The sequence below is a fragment of the Urocitellus parryii genome, chromosome 10 (genome assembly GCF_045843805.1).
Source record: "Urocitellus parryii isolate mUroPar1 chromosome 10, mUroPar1.hap1, whole genome shotgun sequence".
Classification (NCBI taxonomy): Eukaryota; Metazoa; Chordata; class Mammalia; order Rodentia; family Sciuridae; genus Urocitellus; species Urocitellus parryii.
In genome coordinates this window covers 41,859,505-41,880,114 of record NC_135540.1, presented here as the reverse complement: position 1 = coordinate 41,880,114, position 20,610 = coordinate 41,859,505, and the positions used below count along the sequence as shown (strand labels likewise).

Here is a 20,610-nt window from a genome sequence, read left to right as displayed (position 1 = left end):
AGGGGCTAGATATGTTGCTCAGTGGTTAAATGTCATGGGTTTAATCCCCAGTACCCCTTCTCCCCCGCAAAAACAGATGAAACAAAACTAGTATAACCAAGTAACTAAACAAACTGGTTATTTCTGAGGTGGGATGGGGGCAGGGTTGGAATGGAGAAGAAAAAGCAAAGGGAGTAAGGGAGTGAGACTCTTCTGAGTATACCCTTTATAGAGTTTTGATTTCTGAGATCTTGTTAATATTTTAAATGTTTTCAAATTTTAAAACAGGGGCCAGGTGTGGTGGCCTGTAATTACACCTGTAATCCCAGTGGCTAGGGAGGCCGAGTCAGGAGAATTGCTAGTTCAAAGCCAGCCTCCTCGACAAAAGTGAGGTGTTAAGCAACTCAGTGAGAACCTGTCTCTAAATAAAAAACAGAAAATAGGGCTGGGGATGTGGCTCAGTGGTTGAGTACCCCTGAGTTCAATCCCTAGTACCCTTGGGCCCTGCCAAAAAATCTAAACAGGGACAACATAAATATCTTAAAAAAATATATAAAGTTAATGAATCTGGGTATATTTCAAATGAGTAACTCTGAGAAAAATTTAAATATATACCTTAACTCTAAAGACAAAACAAAACTTATAAATAAATCTTGAGCTCAATTTGTTGAGCCTAATGGTCAAATGATACAGATACAGAAATTCTGAAACTATTTTAAGCATACTTGATGCCTACAAAAATTAGTAAGTATACTGATATTGATCAATTTCTGTCAAATAAATACAGAACCAGAGATAAAAAATAGCCTTGTAGTGACAATCAGAATGAAGGTATCATTACAAACACAAATTTTAACATCTTCTTTTTCTCTTCCATCTTCCCTCCGAGACCCTAGATCATTCCGTTAAAAGGGCAATGCCATAACCTCTAACTTCACCCAGTAACAAAGAAAGAACTCTTCTTGTTCACAAATTTAAAAATACCATTCCCTACTAAAAGCAATCCAGAGCTACTTGAGAAATGGCCAATTCCCATTTCAGTCCTGGGGCAGGGAAAGTGCAAGTCTGGAACATCCTGTACCAAGAAAGGGAGGCACACAAAAAAAAAAATGAGAGGAATTTCTCAGACAGACACAATGGCCTGCTTGAAGGGGCCCTCATCTGCCAAAACAGTACTTTGTGCATCAAAATGAATAAGCAAGGAGTTGTAGCATTCAACTCTAATCTCAGGAACTTTGGAGGCTTTAGCAGGAAGATCACATGTTCTAGGCCAGCCTGGGTAATTTAGTAAGATCCTGTCTCAAAAGAAAAAGAACAGGGATGTATAGCTGAGTAGTAGAGTCTTGCTTAAAAATGTTTGAGGCCTTGGGTTTAATATTCAGTACTGGTAAAAAAACAAAACAAAACAAAACAAAAAACCACATAGTGATAGATTAGAAACTAATGAATCAGCATCTATGAGACCATAATGATGGATAATATTGTACTACATAAATAAATGAATAAATTTCTTTACAGAATACTGAATAATAAAAGTGTAAGTTTTAGAGTGACAGAACATCACCATTTTACAACTACCTTTGTCAAAACTGAGCAAAAATCAAGATGCCAAAACTGAGTTTAAAAGAAAATAGAACCATTACCCAATCCCAAGTATCTCTCCACATTACTTAAGTATTACAAAATGGCAACTTTATAGAAGAAACCTAGCTAGGATAAAGAAAACAGGGTGATCAAAGTTCATTTAATCAATAAAGGACAAATAGATATCATGTGCCTCCTAATAAGACATTGAGAAGAACATGAAATCACTTATGATTTATTCCTTCCGTCTAACTTAAAATTTAATTATGAAAAAACACCAAGTAAACCCAAGTATGAAGTCATCCTATGAAAATCTGACTTGTTACTTCAACAGTGAATATCATGAGAAACAAACAAATAAAAACACTGAGAAAATTTTGAGATTAGACAAAATAAAAGAGATACAACAAACTAAATCCAAATGATCCTGGGGAAAAATTACTATAAGATATTCCTCAAAATATGGTACAAGCGCGCTGGAGCTGTAGCTCAGTGGTAGAGTACTTGCCTCAAATGTCAGGCACTTGGTTTGATCCTCAGCACCACATAAAAATAAATAAAGATATTGTGTTCATCTACAACTAAATATATATATATGTATATATACATACATATATAAACACACACACACACACACACACACACACACACACACACGGTCCAAGGATTAATTGCTACTCCTCCACTTCCAATTGCTTGTCTGTCCATGACAAAATCAGTAGTCTGTACTAGAAAGTAAAACAACTACATTAAAAACATTGCTTAGTTCAGCTGAATTTTTTCCATTGCCAAGACTTAGGAACAAATAACCTTGATTTACAATTTAGGGCATACTCCTATTCACAAACCAGTACTTTGAGTAGAAATGCTACAAAGACATTATTAGGATAAACAGTATTATATGAATGTAAGTGGTATTCTGAATTTGAAATACTGAAACTATGTAAGTAAATGAATGATAATGCAAATGTGGAGAAATGTTATAATGGATGACTCTTCTTGAAAGGACTGTGGGAGCTGATATTATTTTTGCAACTTGTCTATATATTTGTAACTTTTTCAAAACAGAAAGGAAAAAGAGTGTTGGTGGGGAGGGGCAAATATATCCATTTTCTTCAGAATTAACCACGCAAGACCGTCACTATTTTCTATTTCAGAATGAGGCATGCTTGCCATACATTTATGTAAAAAGTTCAATTTAAGAGGAAGTTCCCATCTTACTGTCTGCAGCAGACAGACCTGATCTCTTGCTCTTTCTTACAACACATTTTTTTCGCTTAAGTTTCTAGAAGATCATAAAACTTCTATGTCAATAGCTGGCTACGTCTTAGAATCTCCAACAAGTTTCTTCTCATCTCTGACTCTAAAATCCTGAGTTTCTCTGGCCTAAATATTTCAACCAAGAAATCTATTCTTACCTCTACTAGTGTCCAGTAATGATCTCTATAACCACAGGGTTTTAAAAATCAAATCAATATTGTAGATTCCTAAATTTCTTTTTCTTTTTTTTTAAAAAAGAGAGAGAGAGAGAGAGAGAGAGAGAGAGAGAGAGAGAGAGAGAGAGAGAATTTTTTTTTAATATTTATTTTTTAGTTTTTGGTGGACGTAACATCTTTGTTGGTATGTGGTGCTGAGGATCCAACCCGGGCCGCACGCATGCCAGGCGAGCGTGCTACCGCTTGAGCCACATCCCCAGCCCTGGATTCCTAAATTTCAATCTGTAACCTATACCTCTCCCCAGATCTCAAATGTCACAAACTCAGTTACCCAGTTACATTTCCACTTAGATGTCTAAAAGTCTTCTCATTCACAGCATGTTCCTCCACCCACAAGAGACACAACCTTCCTTATCTCATTAAATTATAACTCTACACTAATAGCGGACCAGGCCAAAAATGTTAGTCATACTCGACTCCCTTCTCTCAAAATCCAAGTGAAATTCATAAACAAATCCTTTGTTCTATCTTCAAAGTATGTCCAGAATCAAATCACTTCTTTTCGCTTCCACAGGAATGAGACTCATCTTGGTCTCAATTTTTTTTTTTAACTGGGCACTACAGACATATTTACACTTGCTTTTACTATTTCTCCCCTATAGCCAAAAAGACCCTTAAAATATCTAAGTCAGAATGTTTTACTCCTTTTGATTGATACTCTGTGGACTTCCCATATCATTCAGAATAAAACCCAAAGAACTTATGGGCCTAACATGATTAAAAACCCTTTCTACCACATCCCTTGTGGACGTAGTCCCTTCACCACATGATTTGCCTTCAACTATCCTCAAAAACATCAGGCAAAATTCCACCTCAGGATCACTGTGAACACCCTAATTACCTGGAATATTCTTTTCCCCCATCTGTATAACTTACTTTTGTAACTCCTTCACATCTTTATCTCAGCACTGGCTTCTCAATTAAGCCTTCCAACCATGCTCTTTAAAAACCATGAACTTCACATTTCCCTTTTGTTATTCATATTTATTTTTGACATACTGTTTTATTTATCTTTCTGAGTATAATATAAACTTTAAGAGGGAAGGGATTTGGGGCTGGTTTGTTCATTACTGTATTCTTAACCACAAAATAGTACCTAGCTCAGAGAATGCACACAATAAATGTTAAAATTCAATCCACAGATTGAAGAACAAACCATAAGGCTGGAAATGTACTTCAGTGGTACAGTGAGCAAGGACCTAGGCTCCACCCCCAGCACCACAAAACAAAAGAAAAATTCGTAAAGCAATAGTACTCATTAAAATAATTTCCCTATCCATAGAAAGTTAAAAGTATCAAGTTAAGTCTTGCTAAATCTTTTACTGAAAGGATCATTTCCCAGAAAACAAAAACATATACTATACCACTCAGTATCTGTAAGTTTGGGGAAAATAATAAAGATATAGTGGAGAAAGGTCAAAAAAAGGGGGGGGGGAGGCAAGAATCCACCAAAATATTTCAAATTAATTATCTTTTCCTTAAAAAAATCTCTTACATCTCTTACATATGCACATACAATGGATCTATCAGGCAGCTTACACTATAATCACTGTGTCTTTGTTGAATTTTTTCTCTTGAATGGTACTGGAGCAATTTGGGGAAACAACATCTTCACTATCAGAAGACAAATCAATGTACTGTATTCCTCTTTGATTCTTGAAATGCGATATACTTGTTTTCCTTTCATTATCTGGAGTTTCTGGAACACTAGAATCTTCTGCAAAAGAAAAAGAGGAGAAAGACATTTTGAATAACTCAAATTTGCTTTTGATAACTATGATCATGTGCTAGAAATCTCTAATTCTATGCATTATTTCCTTTATAAGACCAAAAATTCCTACATTTATTAAAAAAAAATTAGTCAACTAGGGCTGGTACTAAATGATTTTGTTTCACAGATAGTTTGCTAGAAAGACCTTAATGCAAACTGTAAAACAGACACAGGTTTGTTTTATATTCTAAACCTTTTTTCTCTCTGCTTTTATTTCTTAGTACTCAGTTCACAACTGATAGAGAATGGAGAGCAGAGTTGGAAAGACCTGAATTCCAATCCCTAATCTCTCTATGCCTTAGTTTCCTCATCTATAAAATACATGTGCAAACAATCAGAAAAATTTTGCATATTAAATGATGTATATAAAGCATTTAGTTTAGTCTTGCTACTAACCAACATCCCCAAAACATTAGCTCTCATGCATACATTGGTGTTAAGGGTTAAAATATGCACTCTCTCCACCCCCACATACATAGAGTCCCAGTCACCAGTACCTTCAAAGTCTATTTTGAAACAAAGCCTTTAAAGAGGTAATAAAGTTGAATAAGGCCATGAGGGTGGGCCCTACTCCATTTCACTGTATCTGGAGACAGGCCTTCAAAGAAATGATTGGATTAAAATGAGTTAGTGGGGCTAGGGATGTGGCTCAAGCAGTAGCACGCTCGCCTGGCATGCGTGTGGCCCGGGTTCGATCCTCAGCACCACATACAAACAAAAATGTGGTGTCTGCCGAAAACTAAAAAATAAATATTAAAAAAAATTTTCTCTCTCTCTCTCTCTTTAAAAAAAAAAAAAAAATGAGTTAGTTAGGGTAGGCTCTTAGTCCAGTGTGCCTAGTGAGATACACCAAGGATGCCAAAGAAGGAAAGGCCATGTGAGAACTACATAGAAAGAAACCACCTTACAAACGAAGGAGAAAAGCCCCAGAAGAAATCAAACCTGCCAAAAAGTTGATATTGGAAGTCTTTGTCTCTGGAACTGTGAGAAAATAAATTTCTGTTATTTAAGTTACCTATCTGTGGTTGTTATTACTGTCTTAGATATGTAAATAATTATACCAAGATCTCTCTCCAAGGGGAAAGTTACAAAATTAATCACCCTTCTCCCAATGAAACCACTATTTTCCCCTATATCTTATAGTAGAAAGACTTAAAAAAGAATTCAGACTTAAAAAAGAATTCATAATAAAGTAAAACTATTGCCTTGGTCCAATGAGTTAATTATAAAAAATAATGGCCAGATGATCTTTAGCTCAAAGGTAAAAACTAAATAGTTGCCATTAACTACTTTCTAGGTCATCATTAAATCCTCACTTTTTTTTTAATTGTAAATGGACACAATATCTTTTTACATATTTATTTTTATGTTGGACTGAGGATTGAACCCAGTACCTCACATGTGCAAGGCAAGCGCTTTACCACTGAGCTCCAGCTCCAGCCCAAATCCTCACTTTTAACAAACATTTAATCCTGAAATAACACTGAGGGACACAATGTATCCCATATTTTTAAAAAATATATTTTTTAGCTGTAGATGGACACAATACCTTTATTTTATTTATTTATTTTTATGTGGTGCTGAGGATCAAACCCAGTGCCTCAAACATGCAGGGTAAGCACTCTGCTACTGAGCCACAATCCCAGCCCCACAATGTATCCCATTTTGCAGTTAAAACTAACAATGAGTGAAAAAGCAACTTGCCCAAAGACATATTGGAGAAAGTAATAAATGTGAATTTCAAGTTTGGGAAGTCTAAATTGTTACACTTAAAAACACAGCCTCCAACCCATGATTGCCACAAAACTATAGCAGTCAATATGAGGCTGAATCATATTTGCAAATAACATTAAGTACTTCATTTAGTTTATGAAACAAATCATGCTTCACGCAGTTATACTGACAGGAAATAGAGGAGTATTTTCACAACCTTTGTAAATTTACTGTAGATATTCATTGATACTAAACCCAAACCAGGTATACAAATAACAATGAAACATAATTTGTGCCAAGAAAGAGGAATAAGCAAAATGTTAAATGGTAAAGAGGGAAAACAGCCTGTTCTTCCACATAAAAATAATTAAAATGGCTATTTTGTTTAAAAAAAATAGATATTTTCATTAGTATATGCAAATGTCCCATTAGTTGTATGCTTGAGAAGACAATCTTTTCCAAAATCCTTGTCACTCATTCTCAAAAGCACACAATTAAACAAAATAAGCATTCAAGTCTACTACTGATTTATTTTTGAGGAAGATAAAGACTCAAATCAAAAAAACAAAAAACAAATCACCATTGGGAGATTATGAATTCACAGAGACAATTCAAATCAATTTGATAATCCATAAGGCAAAGGCCATCTCCCAAAGTAGAATAAAGATACATGAACCTTTATACCTGGTGAGACAGTCGTTTAAAAATTTGCCATTTTTAATATTCTAATCATGTATTGCTGTAAACTTTTCAGTCCACTAACATGACAACTTATTTACAAGGTAGTTCCTTTGAATGCCAACTAAAACACATCATAAATTTGTCTTTTTAAAAGGACAAACAGACTATAAAAACAACAGATTGTAAAATCTGGGCAGTCTTAATTTGAAGGCCATAGTAAATAGGGAAATAACTGTATAGCATCTTATAAAAGTTAAACTCTCCAATGAAAGCTCTAAGAGCAATCTCTTACATATCATTCTAAGATGAAATGTGAAAGAAGAAACATTTCAGGTTTAAGTTTGAAAAAAAGAGCAATGAGCTGGAGATCTAAGTAACTGGTAGAGTGTTTGTCTATCATCCTGTGTGAAGCCCTGAGTTAGATCCTTAGCACTGCATTAAAAAAAAAAAAATTAAAGATAACTTTTTAAAAGAAAAGAAAAAAAAGACAGTCATGCTATTAATTGGACCAATGCAAAAACATTAAACCTTCAAGGGATGCTTTTTTTTTTTAACAATAGCTATTATATCTACAATAAAACTGTTGTATCACAACCATATATTAATAAAGAAATGCATATTCACTTGAGAATATAAGGCAAAGACAAATGAGGCTTTAATGTAAGCTCTTAATAAAGAAAAGGGCACAGGGGCTTAGGGTTGTGGCTCAATGGAAGAGCGATTGCCTAGCATGTGTGAGGCTTTTGGTTCGATTCTCAGCACCACATATGAATAAATAAATAAATAAAGGTCCATCAATAACTAATAAAAATTTTAAAAAAAGAAAGAAAAGGGCACAAAAATATTTTAAGATGCAGAACAGCGTTTTCAAATACTTTTGATTCGGACTCACTGTAAAAGACATATTTTAGATTATGATCCTAAACACAGATTGTTAGATAAAACTGAAAGATTCCAGAAAATCTTGGTATAGTTAATACACTCTGATGACTTTCTCTCCACTAACAATCATATATATATATTGAGTCAAAACCAAGAAATTGATTTTATGACAAATTATTTATGAACCATAGTTTGAAAAACACTGATATAACAAAACTCATCTATTCTCTGGCATATAATTAAATCTACACTTAGACTTTGTCTGCTTTTCAAGTACCCTTAAAACTTAACAGTATTTTTACACAACAAAGAGAACCTCAGTAAATTCTCCAAAGACCACATTAGATGTCTCAAAAAACAGTCAAATTACAAGTAAATGTTAATAAAATCATGTTAGCAAAGTTTCAGTCACTTGCAAATTTTAAAAAAGGGGGGAAAAACATAAAAACTACTTAAAAATAACTTTAGAGTCCAAAAGAAAAAAGCAACAAAAATATAAAAGTCTAGGACACATTATATTTATGTCACAACACTTAAGAATTAAAATAATCTGGTAAACTAATATAAGATTAGAGAAATACATTAATAGCCCATAAGATATAAATATACAGAGGAATTTAGAGTATAATGATAATATTTTAAGGTAAGAAAAATAATTTTTCTGTGGGACATGGTGGTACACTCCTATAATTACTGTAACTTGGGAGGCTGAGGCAGCTTTTTTGAGACTGTGTCTCAAAACAGAAAATTAATAGGTCTAGGATGTGGTTCAGTGGTAAGGCACCCCTGGGTTCAACAGCCAGTACCAAGGGGGAAAAATTAATTTTTTATCAAATGCTTCTGGAACAAATGACTAGTAACTGGTGAATAATGAAACAAGAAGAAAATTATATCACTCTTTCAACAAAATAAAGTTAAAAAAATCAATGTGAGGGCTGGGGTTGTGGCTCAGCGGTAGAATGCTCGTGTAGCATGTGCAAGGCCCTGGGTTCGATCCTCAGCACCACATAAAAACAAATAAAATGAAAGTATTGTGTCCAACTACAACTAAAAAATAAATATTAAAAAAAAAATGCGAAACCCACAATGAGATACCAAATCACACCATTCATGCTGGCTATGATCAAAAACAGAAAGCAGTTATTTAGGGATGTACCCTACTGGCAGAGGGCATGCTTAATGTATATGAATTCTGAACTCTATCCCCAGAACACACACACACCAGAAAAACCCAATAACAAAAACACCAAAACCCAAATCAAAACAAAACAAATAAACATATTGATAATAACAATTGTTGGTAAGGATGTTAGTGGAGAAGGAAAGCCTATGCATTGTGGGTAGGAATGTTAAAAGAGTGTAGCCACTATGGAATAGTATGGCGGTTCCTCAAAAATTTTAAAATATAATTACCACATTATCCAGTAATTCTACTTCTGGATATACACTCAAAAGAACAGAAAAGCAGACCATTGAAGAGATATTTATACACCCATATTTACAGCAGTACAATCTGTAATAGCCAAGAGGTGGAAGCAACCCAAGTGTCCACTGATGGATGAATAGATAAACAAAACATCTCACACACACCACACACAAAAGGATATTATTTAGCCCTAAAAAGGAAGAAAATTCTGAAATATACCATAAATAACATGGATGAATCCTGAGGACAATATGCTAAATGAAACAAGATAATCAACAATACTAATAGTGTATGATTCTGTTTAATGAGGTACATAGAACAAATAAATTCAAATTCATAACGACAGAAAATACAATGTGGTTTCAGAGACAAGGGAAATAGGGAATGGGGAACAGTTGTTTAACAGGTATAGAGTTTCAGTTTTCCAAGATGAAGAACTTTAGAAATTGTCTACGTAACAATGTGCTGGACTGAATACACTGTACACTGAACTATACACTTAAAAATAGCTAAGATGGTAATTTTTAACCTTTATGTGCATTTCTCCATAATAAAAAATTTAAAATAACACAAACATGCTTGAAGAATATGGGCTGATATATTTATAATGTGGAAATGCCTGTCTGATCAGAATATAAAACCCAGATGTATTAAAGGATGAACAAACTGATAATACAAAATATAAAATTTGCTGTTTTCTATGGCTACTTGGGAGGCTGAGGCAGGGCGACTGCAAATTTGAAGCAAACTTGGGTAACTTAGAGGGACCCTCTTTTAAAATAAAAAATTTTTTAAAGGGCTGGAGGTATAGCTCAGTAGTAAATACCCCCAAGTTCAATCCCCAGTACCAAAACAAAACAAAGTGAAGCTTTTCTGTGGCAAACAAACAGGACATTACAGTTCAAATGTTTGTGTCCTCTCTAAAAATTGGTATGTTGAAATCCTAACCCCTTGGGCTGGGGATGTGGCTCAAGCGGCCCGGGTTCAATCCTCAGCACCACATACCAACAAAGATGTTGTGTCCGTCGAGAAATAAAAAATAAATATTAAAAAAAAATCTCTCTCTCTCTATCCTCTCTCTCTAAAAAAAAAAAACAAAAACGAAATCTTAACCCTTACGGTATTTGGAGGTAAGGTCTTTGGGAAGTGACTAAATTATAGGGGCAGAGCTCTCATGAATGTTATTAATGATCTATAAAAGAGGCCAAAGAGATTTTTTGCCCATAAAGGTATGTGAGTTACAGAGAAAAGACTGTCCTCTATGAGTGGGTTCTTACATACTGAATGTGCTGGTGTCCCGATGTAAGAATTGGATTTTAGTTGCTTATAAGCTACCCAATCTATGGTAGTTTGTTATAGCAGCCCTAACAGACTAAAGACAGAAAAAATTTAAAAAAAAAAAAGTACAAAAAAAATGTACAAATCATTTATCAGAAAAAGAGACGTGAGAAAAACATAGAGGAACACAGAAAAAACCCAAATGGCAGATACATTTATGAAACTATACTTTACCTAAAAAATAAAGTAATGAGATACTTCTGTCTAATTATTAGCCCGATGAAGGTTAAAAAAAGGTTAAAATACTTAAGCCAAATATGAAAAAGTAGACATCACAAAACCAAGCTGTAAGAAGGTACAAATTAGTAAAATTTTTGTGTGAGGTATTTTGACAGTAACAAAATATTAATTATTCTCCCTTTAATCTGACAATTCCATTTTCAGGAATTTTCACACTGATTGTACACACGCAAAAAACAATTTTGTAGAAAAAAAAAGGATGGTAACTACAGTATTTTTTGTCATTGTTACTGTTTGTTATTTTTACTGATTGAACCCAGGGGTGCTTTACCACTGAGCTACATCCCCAGTCCTTTTTATTGAGACAAGTCTTGCTAAATTGCTGAGGCTGGACTGAAATTTTCGATCCTCCTGCCTCAGCCTCCAAGTCACTGGGATTATTATAAGGCATGCAGCATCACTCACACCCGCTATAGCATTTTTTTTTTAACTGAACAAAACCAAAATGACTAATGGACATCAACAGGGAACTATAAGGAAGTACAATATATCTGTATAAGATACTCTGTACTCACTAACAAACTGAAGTATAGCATATTTTATATTTTATTTAGAGACACAGGGTCTCACTGAGTTGCTTAGGGCCTTGCTAAATTGTTGAGACTGGCTTTGAACTCACAATCCTCCTGCCTCAGTCTCCTGAGCTGCTGCGATTACAGGTGTGCACCACCACACCCGGCAAGTATAGCATTCTATAATTTAGAATGACATGGCAAGTATCAAAAAATCCTTCTAATTAACAGCAAGTTACATTACAATGTGTATGTAATACAATATATTTTTGCTTAAAGCCAAAAGGAAAACCTAACCCATATACACAGAGGGGAAAAAAAATCAAAAGAATAAACATCAGAACTAAAGATCACAAAGATCATTATATAATGCTATATTCATGTGACTTAAAAAAATTTTTTTTAGTTGTAGTTGGACAAATAACTTTATTTTGTTTATTTATTTATATGGTGTTAAGGATTGAACCCAGGGCCCCTGCACATGCTAGGCAAGCACTCTACTGCTAAGCTACAACCTGAGCCCTCATGTAACTTTTTATGTAACATTTTGATGTGAAAAAATATCTAATTATGTGAAGTAAGAGTAGAAAAGGAAAATAACACACATTTAAAAGGCACTTCAGGGGCTGGGGATGTGGCTCAAGCGGTAGCGCGCTCGCCTGGCAGGCGTGCAGCCCGGGTTCGATCCTCAGCACCACATACCAACAAAGATGTTGTGTCCGCCGAAAACTAAAAAAAAAAAAAATATTAAAAAATTCTCTCTCTCTCTCTCTCTCTCTTAAAAAAAAAAAAAAAACATTTCACCTTACCTTGTTCCATCTTAAAAAAAAAAAAAAGGCACTTCAGGAGATAGCATTTAGAGTGATTTTCTTAGCATGTATGAGGCCCTGGGTTCGATCCCGCACCACAAAAAGAAAGAAAGAAAAAAATACACTGAAGTTTTATACTACATCTGAATACTTACTGTAGTTACTTATTGGCTACAAAATTGTGACGCTAAAACAATACACTCAGGTTTATCATTCAAAGGATCAAACCATTTTACTAATGGCAAGGATAACAGAAAACTCCTAAGCAAAGCCAGGCAAAGAGGAATGAAGTTCAAAAAATTGAGGTTTTATCCAAGATCACACAATCTTGTATGAGTCAGAGCAACGCTCTCCGGAAGCCTTTTTAATAACAGGTATTCAAATTCCCCAAGCACACACTGCAACTTCACTCTATTCCAATCTCAAAAAATGATCGATAAACCCATCTAATTTTATTTTTTTCAATTTTTCCTCCTAGGTAAAATGTGTTTCAGTTCCTCTGAAAAATTAAACTGTCCAACTGTGCTTCAGTTGTCAAGTATTTGATTCCTTTCCTCAGATACCTCCTTCCCTTTGTCTTTTTTCTACTAGCATCTTCCTCTTGACTAACATATATCTCTTCATGACACTGCATTTCTATCAAGCTATTACTCCCCCATTTCCTTTCTTGAAAGAAATAGTCTTCATCTCACCATTCTTCTGAAACTGTTAAAAGTTAACAGCAACCTTTAATTTTTTCTTTTTTTGACTTCCAGGACAACTAATTTATGACTATTTAAGTCATCCTTTTTATCTTTCATTGATTTTCCTGCTTTTGCCATCCAGTGTTGATGTTTCTTACTGTATACTCTGTTGGGGAGGTCTTTTGTTAACTACAACAATGACTCCCAAGTAGACTTCCTCAGATTCAGATCATTCTCTGAACTTCAAACTTTACTTTGGTATGGAAATATAACAAGTAACACTGCTCAGTGTATTTTAATCTTTCCCCTAAATGTACTTCCTAATTCAGTTGGTAGTGTCAATTACCCAACTGTCCAAGCATGGAACATTTACCTTTAAGTTATCCACATTCAACTGATCACCAAATACATATCATATAAAAACTCCCCTAAAGTTCTTCCTGTCATCCCTATAGACAATTCCCTATATTGAGATTTCAATTAATAGAACAGCTTCATTAATGGTCTTTTCGTGCAAAAATATTCTACAGTATATAACAAATAAAGTCCACCCCACCTTGCAGAGCAGATAAAGGTCCCTTACAACCCAGCAGCTTCTATTTCTATTTTTTTAGCTTCATCTACACCGTCTAAAACCTCCTCTTTCACAAGTAACAACCTCTTCTCATCCTCTATACACATACAGTACAATCTTCAAGGCATCATTTATTTCCAACCCTTTCATCATTTGTTCACCCAATAAATAATGATTATTTATATTATTTACTGTCTACTCCAAAAGTCATCACCTTATGACTTTTCATAATTCTTCCCAGATGCCAAGTATGGCGGGGTACATCAGTAATCCCAGCCGTCTGGGACGCTGAGGCAGTAAGATCTTGAGTTCTAAGCCTCAGCAATTTAGTGAGGCCCTAAGCAACTCAGCAAAACCCTGTCTCCAAATAAAATATTTAAAAAGGCTGGGGATGTGGCTAAGGGTTCCTGAGTTCAATCCCTGGGACCAAAAAAGAAAGAAATCATAATCCTTCCCATGAATAATGGGGAATTTAATCATCTGTAAACAGTGATTCTACCTTGCTTTAATGTGTTTTTCTCTTATTATTTTCTCTAGAATGATGTCCTTTCCTCTTTCTGTTCCTTGAAGATCATGCTTTACTCATATTTTTCTTCTTATACATAAAACAAAGCTCTCCTCTTTCATTTATCTTCCATTACTTTAATACTTCTAAAACCTCTGTGTGCCCACATCAAAGAAAAAAAGAAAAATAATATGTAAGCAACAACCTCTGAAATCTTTGGGCACTGAGAATAAAATAAATTGAGGGACTGGGGAAATAGTTCTGTGATACCATGAGCTAGCATTAGCATGCACGATGCCCTAGATTTGCTCTTCATCAAAAAACAAAACCAAACCTAGGTCAACGGGTTAAGTGTATACCTCTCATTTATTTTTTTTTTAATTTTTTTTAATATTTATTTTTCAGTTTGTGGCAGACACAACATCTTTATTTGCATGTGGTGCTGAGGATTGAACCCGGGCAGCACGCATGCCAGGCGAGCGCACTACCGCTTGAGCCACATCCCAGCGCCCCCCCTTTTTTAAAATTTTTTTTAATATTTATTTTTCAGTTTGTATACCTCTCATTTAGATGAGCATTGTGGAGCCTCTTCTGTGCCAAAAACAGTTTTCACGTATCCATACCTACAGAATATCTGATTGTTGGGGATTGTCTCAAGGTCATAAAAAAGAGGGATACTTACTAATATTACCCTCTCCTCATGTAAGAATACTTCAACACATTTACTGAGGGTTTATATATCAGACACCATTCTGAGCAATGAGGATGAGCAAGTGAACTATGTATTTCATGGGACTCAACAAGGAAAACACATACATAATGTAATGCTAAGTAGAGGTAAACATTATGAAGACACATATAGCAGGGGACAGAGGAGTTGTTATTTCAAACACAGTGTTGAGGACAGGCCTTCTAAAACAGATAACATTTCACTAATGTGAATGAAGGAGCTGAGTCATATGCAAATCAGTGGAAAGGGTCTTCTAAGCAGAACAAAGAATAAATGGAATGAAGCAAAGATGAGACCATGCTTGGCATATCGAAGAAACAATGTGGCTGTGGCACGGTAACTGAAGGAGTGGTAGAAAATGAAGCCATGCTGGGCACAGTGACGCACACCTGTAATCCCAGCTCTTCGGAAGGCTGAGGCAGGAGGATCACAGTTCGAGGCCAGCCTGGGCAACTTAGCGAGACCCTGTCTCAAAATAGAATAAAACGGGCTGAAACTATAGCTCAGTGGTACAACACTTGCCTGACATGCATGAGGCCCTGGGTTTAATTCCCAGTACTGAAAAAAAAGAAAAGAAAACCATAACTTCTATTAGGTAAAACAATAGGATTAGTTGGAAAAGTCAGTGAATATGGGTTATCTGGAATATATACAATTTCCATCCTATAGGCTGACTTAAATCTTAAGCCCTGCTGTAAATAAATTAGTACAGTATCATTCCACAATGGCAGTATGAGAAGTTACCACAAGATAAAAAAAGTAAGGTCAAGGGGCTGGGGTTGTGGCTCAGCCCTAGCATACTTGCCTCACATGTGTGAGGAACTGGGTTCGATCCTCAGCATCACATAAAAAAAAATTACAAAATTAAAAAAAAAAAGTAAAGTCAATTTCACATATTACTGATGATTCCCATATCTCCAACACCAGTCCTAACCTTGATTCAACACTCCTTTCACTAAACTTTCCACTCCTACCCACTAAATTGCCTTAGCACTTGGGGGCTGGGACCTTTGATTCCTACTTGAATTCTCAAAGACCTGCTCAATGGCTTTTAATAGTTAATTTCTATCTATGCTTATGGATAGCTCTACCATCTTTTTCTTCCAATTACTTAAACTAAAAATCTTAACATTCAACCTATCTCATTTCTACCATCAATCTAGTTGTGAATGGAGACCAAGGATGTCACCCAATGGTAGACCACTTGCCTGGCATGTGCCAAGCCCCAAGTTCAACCCCTACTACCACAAACATAATAAAACATAAGCATTAAAAAAAAAAACAACCCCCCCAATGCTTCTTTCATTTCTACTTCTGCTATCAGTAAGCTCAGATTACAAGAACTTCCTAAATGATTTCTTTCCCTTCAACCTCTAACCTCTATCAACATACAGTACTCAATACTGCTAGACTTTTTAATAAAACTTTTTCATTCTTTTACCATACTATTCATACTATTTACTATTCACTGGACACTAAGTTAACTATAATATACAGTTTAGACTTAATTCAAGACTCCAAAAAATTCACAGTATAATTTACAATAAACACAAACACATATTTTTTGGTGGTACTAGGGATTGAACCCAGGACCTTGTGAATGTGAGGCAAGCACTCTACCAAATGAGCTATATCCCTGGCCCAGTAATCATATCTTAACAGCAGGATTGTTTCTAACCATTCCTAGGACAAAATTAATTTTCATATTTCCCAATTTTAAGAATGACCATGTGCTGGGCAAGCTGGTTCATGCCTGTAATCCCAGTGATAAGGAGGCTGAGGCAGGAGGATTGCAAGTTTGAGACTTGCCTCAACAACTTAGCAAGGCCCTAAGTAACTTAATGAGACCCTCTTCTCAAAAAATAAGAAGAGCTGGGGTCATAACTCAGGGGGTAGAGCACTCTTGGTTTCAATCCACAGTACCAAAACAACAATAATCAAGTAAAACAGAAAAATGAATTCTGATTAGAATAGGCTATTAAAAATTTCACATTACAAATATTGCCAAATAACTAGAACAGTCCACTGAGACATGGTAGCACCCGCTTGGCCTGTAGTCCCAGGAGGATCAAAGGATAGCCAGCCTCAGCAACTCTAAACCAGTCTCTAAATAAAAAAAAAAAAAAAAGGGGGGCTGAAGATGTGGCTCAGTGATTAAGAGCCCCTGGGTTCAATCCCCAGTCCAAAAAACAAACAAACACAAAAACCCACTGAAATTCAGTGTACAAAGTGCTTTTACTTTCAGAATTGACAACAATCTCTGGATCTCAGATTTTAAGTGCCTCGCCCAATGTCCCACCTTTAACTAAAATGAGGAAACAGACTCAAAATCCTATACCTAGAACCCAGCCCTCACTTTCCCTATTTACATAAGAAACAGATGGAAAGTACTAGGAAAACACTAAAATACATGGGCCTTGAGACATTGCCTAAGGCATTTGTTATGCAAATCAAATCCCTACTGAAACAATGAACATCAAAGTCATTTCTAGGCTTAAAATTCTTCAGTTGTAATGATAACATTGGTACAAGTTAAAAACTTCTGAGAGAATCAAAGTCCTTGGAAATGTGACTCCTAATTACCTCAAAGCAACCTACAATTCATTCCACAAAGTTCTAACTACACCAAAGTATTTTAAAATTTTACTCTTATGATAACTTATAAGGAATTGGTCATCACTCTTACAGTTAAGTAGTAGAGTGGCAAAGAAAATATCAAGGCTGAAATTATGTATTTTGCCAATCTTTCAGGTGACATTAATTTTAAAGCAGCTTATAAAACACTTGAGTTTTGCATTTAAAATTTTTGCATTAAGTATTACAGGGCTGGGAATGTGGCTCAAGCGGTAGCACGCTCGCCTGGCATGCGTGCGGCCCAGGTTTGATCCTCAGCACCACATACAAACAAAGATGTTGTGTCCGCCGAAAACTAAAAGAATAAATAAATATTAAAAAAAAAAAAAAGTATTACAGCCAGGCAAGGTGGCATACTCCTGTAATCCCAATGGCTCAGAAGACTGAGGCAGGAGAATCATGAGTTCAAAGCCAGCCTCAGCAACAGCAAGGTGCTAAGCAAATCAGTAAGACCCTGTCTCTAAATAAAATACAGAATAGGGCTGGAGATATGGTTCAGTGACCCCAAGTTTGGTCCCTGGTAACAAACAAAGAAAGCCTTACAGAAATAAACATTAAAGCTTATAATGTTCCTTTTACCTTTCACTGTATAATGTAATGATTAAAAGTTTATGCTCAGAAATCAGAAGGCATGATTGCATCATGGCTCTACCAAGTCCCTAAAAATTTAACCTCTCATAGTGTCATTTCTCCAAAATTAAATAGTATTTATCTTGTAGGATTACTGTGCAAATTAAATGACCCAATGTAAAGCACTTAGTAATGCCTAAAAAAAAAAAAAAATGGAATTAAAAAATATTTCTGGCCCAGTGCAGTGGTGCATGGCTGGGGAGGCTGAAGCAAAAGAATCAAGAGTTCAAAGCCAGCCTCAGCAAAAGCAAGGTGTTAAGCAACTCAGGGAGACCTTGTCTCTAAATAAAATACAAAATAAGACTGGGGATGTGGCTCAGTGATCAAATGCCCCTGAGTTCAATCCCCAGTACCAGAAACAAAAACAACTCTGTTAACGTTCATTAAATGGATTAAAATAGAAATTTTAATTTTTGGCCTATTCTCAAATCCTCTCTCTATAACAATCTGTTAATGTGATTAAAAACGGTTTGGTCACCATGAAGAATTACCAATTATGCAAATGCCATTCTAGGGACATCTAGGAAGCCTGGTAGAAGTAATACACTGAAAATGATCTGATCTTTATTTGTACAGAGGTTGTCTTCAGGTACTGATCTAGCTTACAATTTTTGAAGGAATATGAGATAAACAATCTCTGGTCAAATAACAGGCTCAGGCTGCCTGCGGTGGCACACACTTAATCCCAGTAGTTCAGGAGGCTGAGGCAGGAGGGTCAGAGGACCTCAGTCCAAAAGCCAGCCTCAGCAATTTTGTGAGGCCCTGCAATTAAGCAAGACCCTCTCTAAATACAAAAAAAAAAAAAAAAAGGGTAGGGGGGAGTCGGATATGGCTCAGCCATTAAATGTCCCTGGGTTCAATCCCAGGTACCGAAAATAAATAAATTAACAAACAAACAAATAAATAAAAATAGCAGTCTCAAAATCTACCACAGAATTGAGTCACCTACATTCATTCCTCTTTCAGCAGCCACTCTGACCCAGGGGCGATCAAAATTCTGCTTTTGACTTCTACCATTGGATTATATTCCAAGAACGTGAGTTCTTTAAAAGTGAAGAAACAATGAACGGGTGCTCAGATACATAGTCCTTATGACAGTACCAAAGATGTACTTTAAAGGGCAAACTGGAAGATAATGCATCAATTTGTATGACGTTAAAATTTAGAAATAGAATCTCTTCTCGCATTCGCCCTTTAAATTTTTCTTTGATGCCACATCAATTTGCAACATTGTAACTCACCTGTTTTTTCAGTTATATCTGAATCAGGGGTGTTTGCCCTGCTAACTTCCCCTTCAGCATTCTCCTCTTCAGCACTAAGAGAAATTGGTGAAGAAGGGCCGGGCTGGGAAGGCTGGGGGGTTGCTTCGGGAGCTTCCTCAATCTTACTCCTTTTCTCAAAGCGAAAACGGTCCAAATTGAAAAGATTCATTTTGGTGGAAACCACCACGCTGAGGGCACGGGACTTTAAATGAACTATCTGCCGGGGGGGGGGGGGAAATAAAAGAGGAAAAGAGACCGTGAAAACAATGTACAATACAAAGCCCTAATACTTCATTCCCAAGGCAATAATGGGCCGGCAAACATGCCAGTGGCTCAGAACTATTATGGCTGCCCTTCATTGTTAAGCCATACCGACCAGAAGGTGAACAGGAATATCTTTTTAAAATTTCCATTGCTTTCACTCCCCTTCGCGCGTTCCCCCTCACGCCCCGCCTTACTCGAACCACGAGCTGACCCTCGTGCAACCTCCTCTTACCCCAGCACGCGCAGGCACGTTCCCCAATCTAACCCCCCAGCGGGCCGCGCGCCCGCCCACAGAGAGAGGCCGCCTGCACTACTGTGCCTCTGGCCTCGAGAAAGGACCTGCCAGGGCCCGCGGTTCGACACTGCGGGGACACAAAGGGGCCAAAGAAGGGGAGCGGCGGAGGCCGTGCTGGCGGGCACCCGCCCGGAAGTTGACGCGGCGCGATCCCAGCTGAGAGGAAGCTGACAGAATCAAGAACACACCGGGAGGTTCAGAGGTGGATGAGCTCGGACATCTCTTAAACGCTCACTTGCTACCTCTTCGCTCTCTTTCTTCCTTCGGTACTTACTGCCTTGCAGCCTCGGTGCGATGTAACAAAGGTTGAAAAGAAAGAAAGAATTCCCGGCGGGAGGCGACGGTAGCCGGGCCGGGACCTTCCAAAACAGCACAGAGAAACCTAAAGAGCGCGTAGTGATGACGCAACACGCAACCCAGGCTTTTTTTTTTTTTCTTCCGAAGCGACGCGCGAGCGGATAATGTCTGGGCGCGCGCTGTTGTCATGGTAACTCGTACCCGCCTCTGCCTGGTTCTAAGGGTGGGATTGTTCTGTATGTACATTTGTTCTGTTTCTCCAGTTTAGCTACAGAGTTGTTAAATAGAACAATAATAAATGTCAC

General features: G+C 36.5%; 1 protein-coding gene across 2 annotated transcripts in view; it reads right to left on the bottom strand.

Moving 5' to 3' along the window:
• Smarcad1 (SNF2 related chromatin remodeling ATPase with DExD box 1) overlaps positions 1-20,371 on the bottom strand; it is a 77,087-nt gene extending 56,716 nt beyond the window's left edge. The window contains exons 1-3 of one of the 2 annotated variants that reach the window (XM_026407460.2): positions 20,197-20,371; positions 19,429-19,666; positions 4,599-4,776 (exon numbers count right to left, since the gene is read on the bottom strand). In XM_026407460.2, the coding sequence (XP_026263245.2) occupies positions 4,599-4,776; positions 19,429-19,618 (368 nt within the window). In that variant the 5' untranslated portion in view covers positions 19,619-19,666; positions 20,197-20,371. The remainder of the gene's footprint in view (positions 1-4,598; positions 4,777-19,428; positions 19,667-20,196) is intronic. The other variant, XM_077803385.1, reaches the window with a different exon arrangement.
• Between the last annotated feature and the right edge of the window lie 239 nt (positions 20,372-20,610).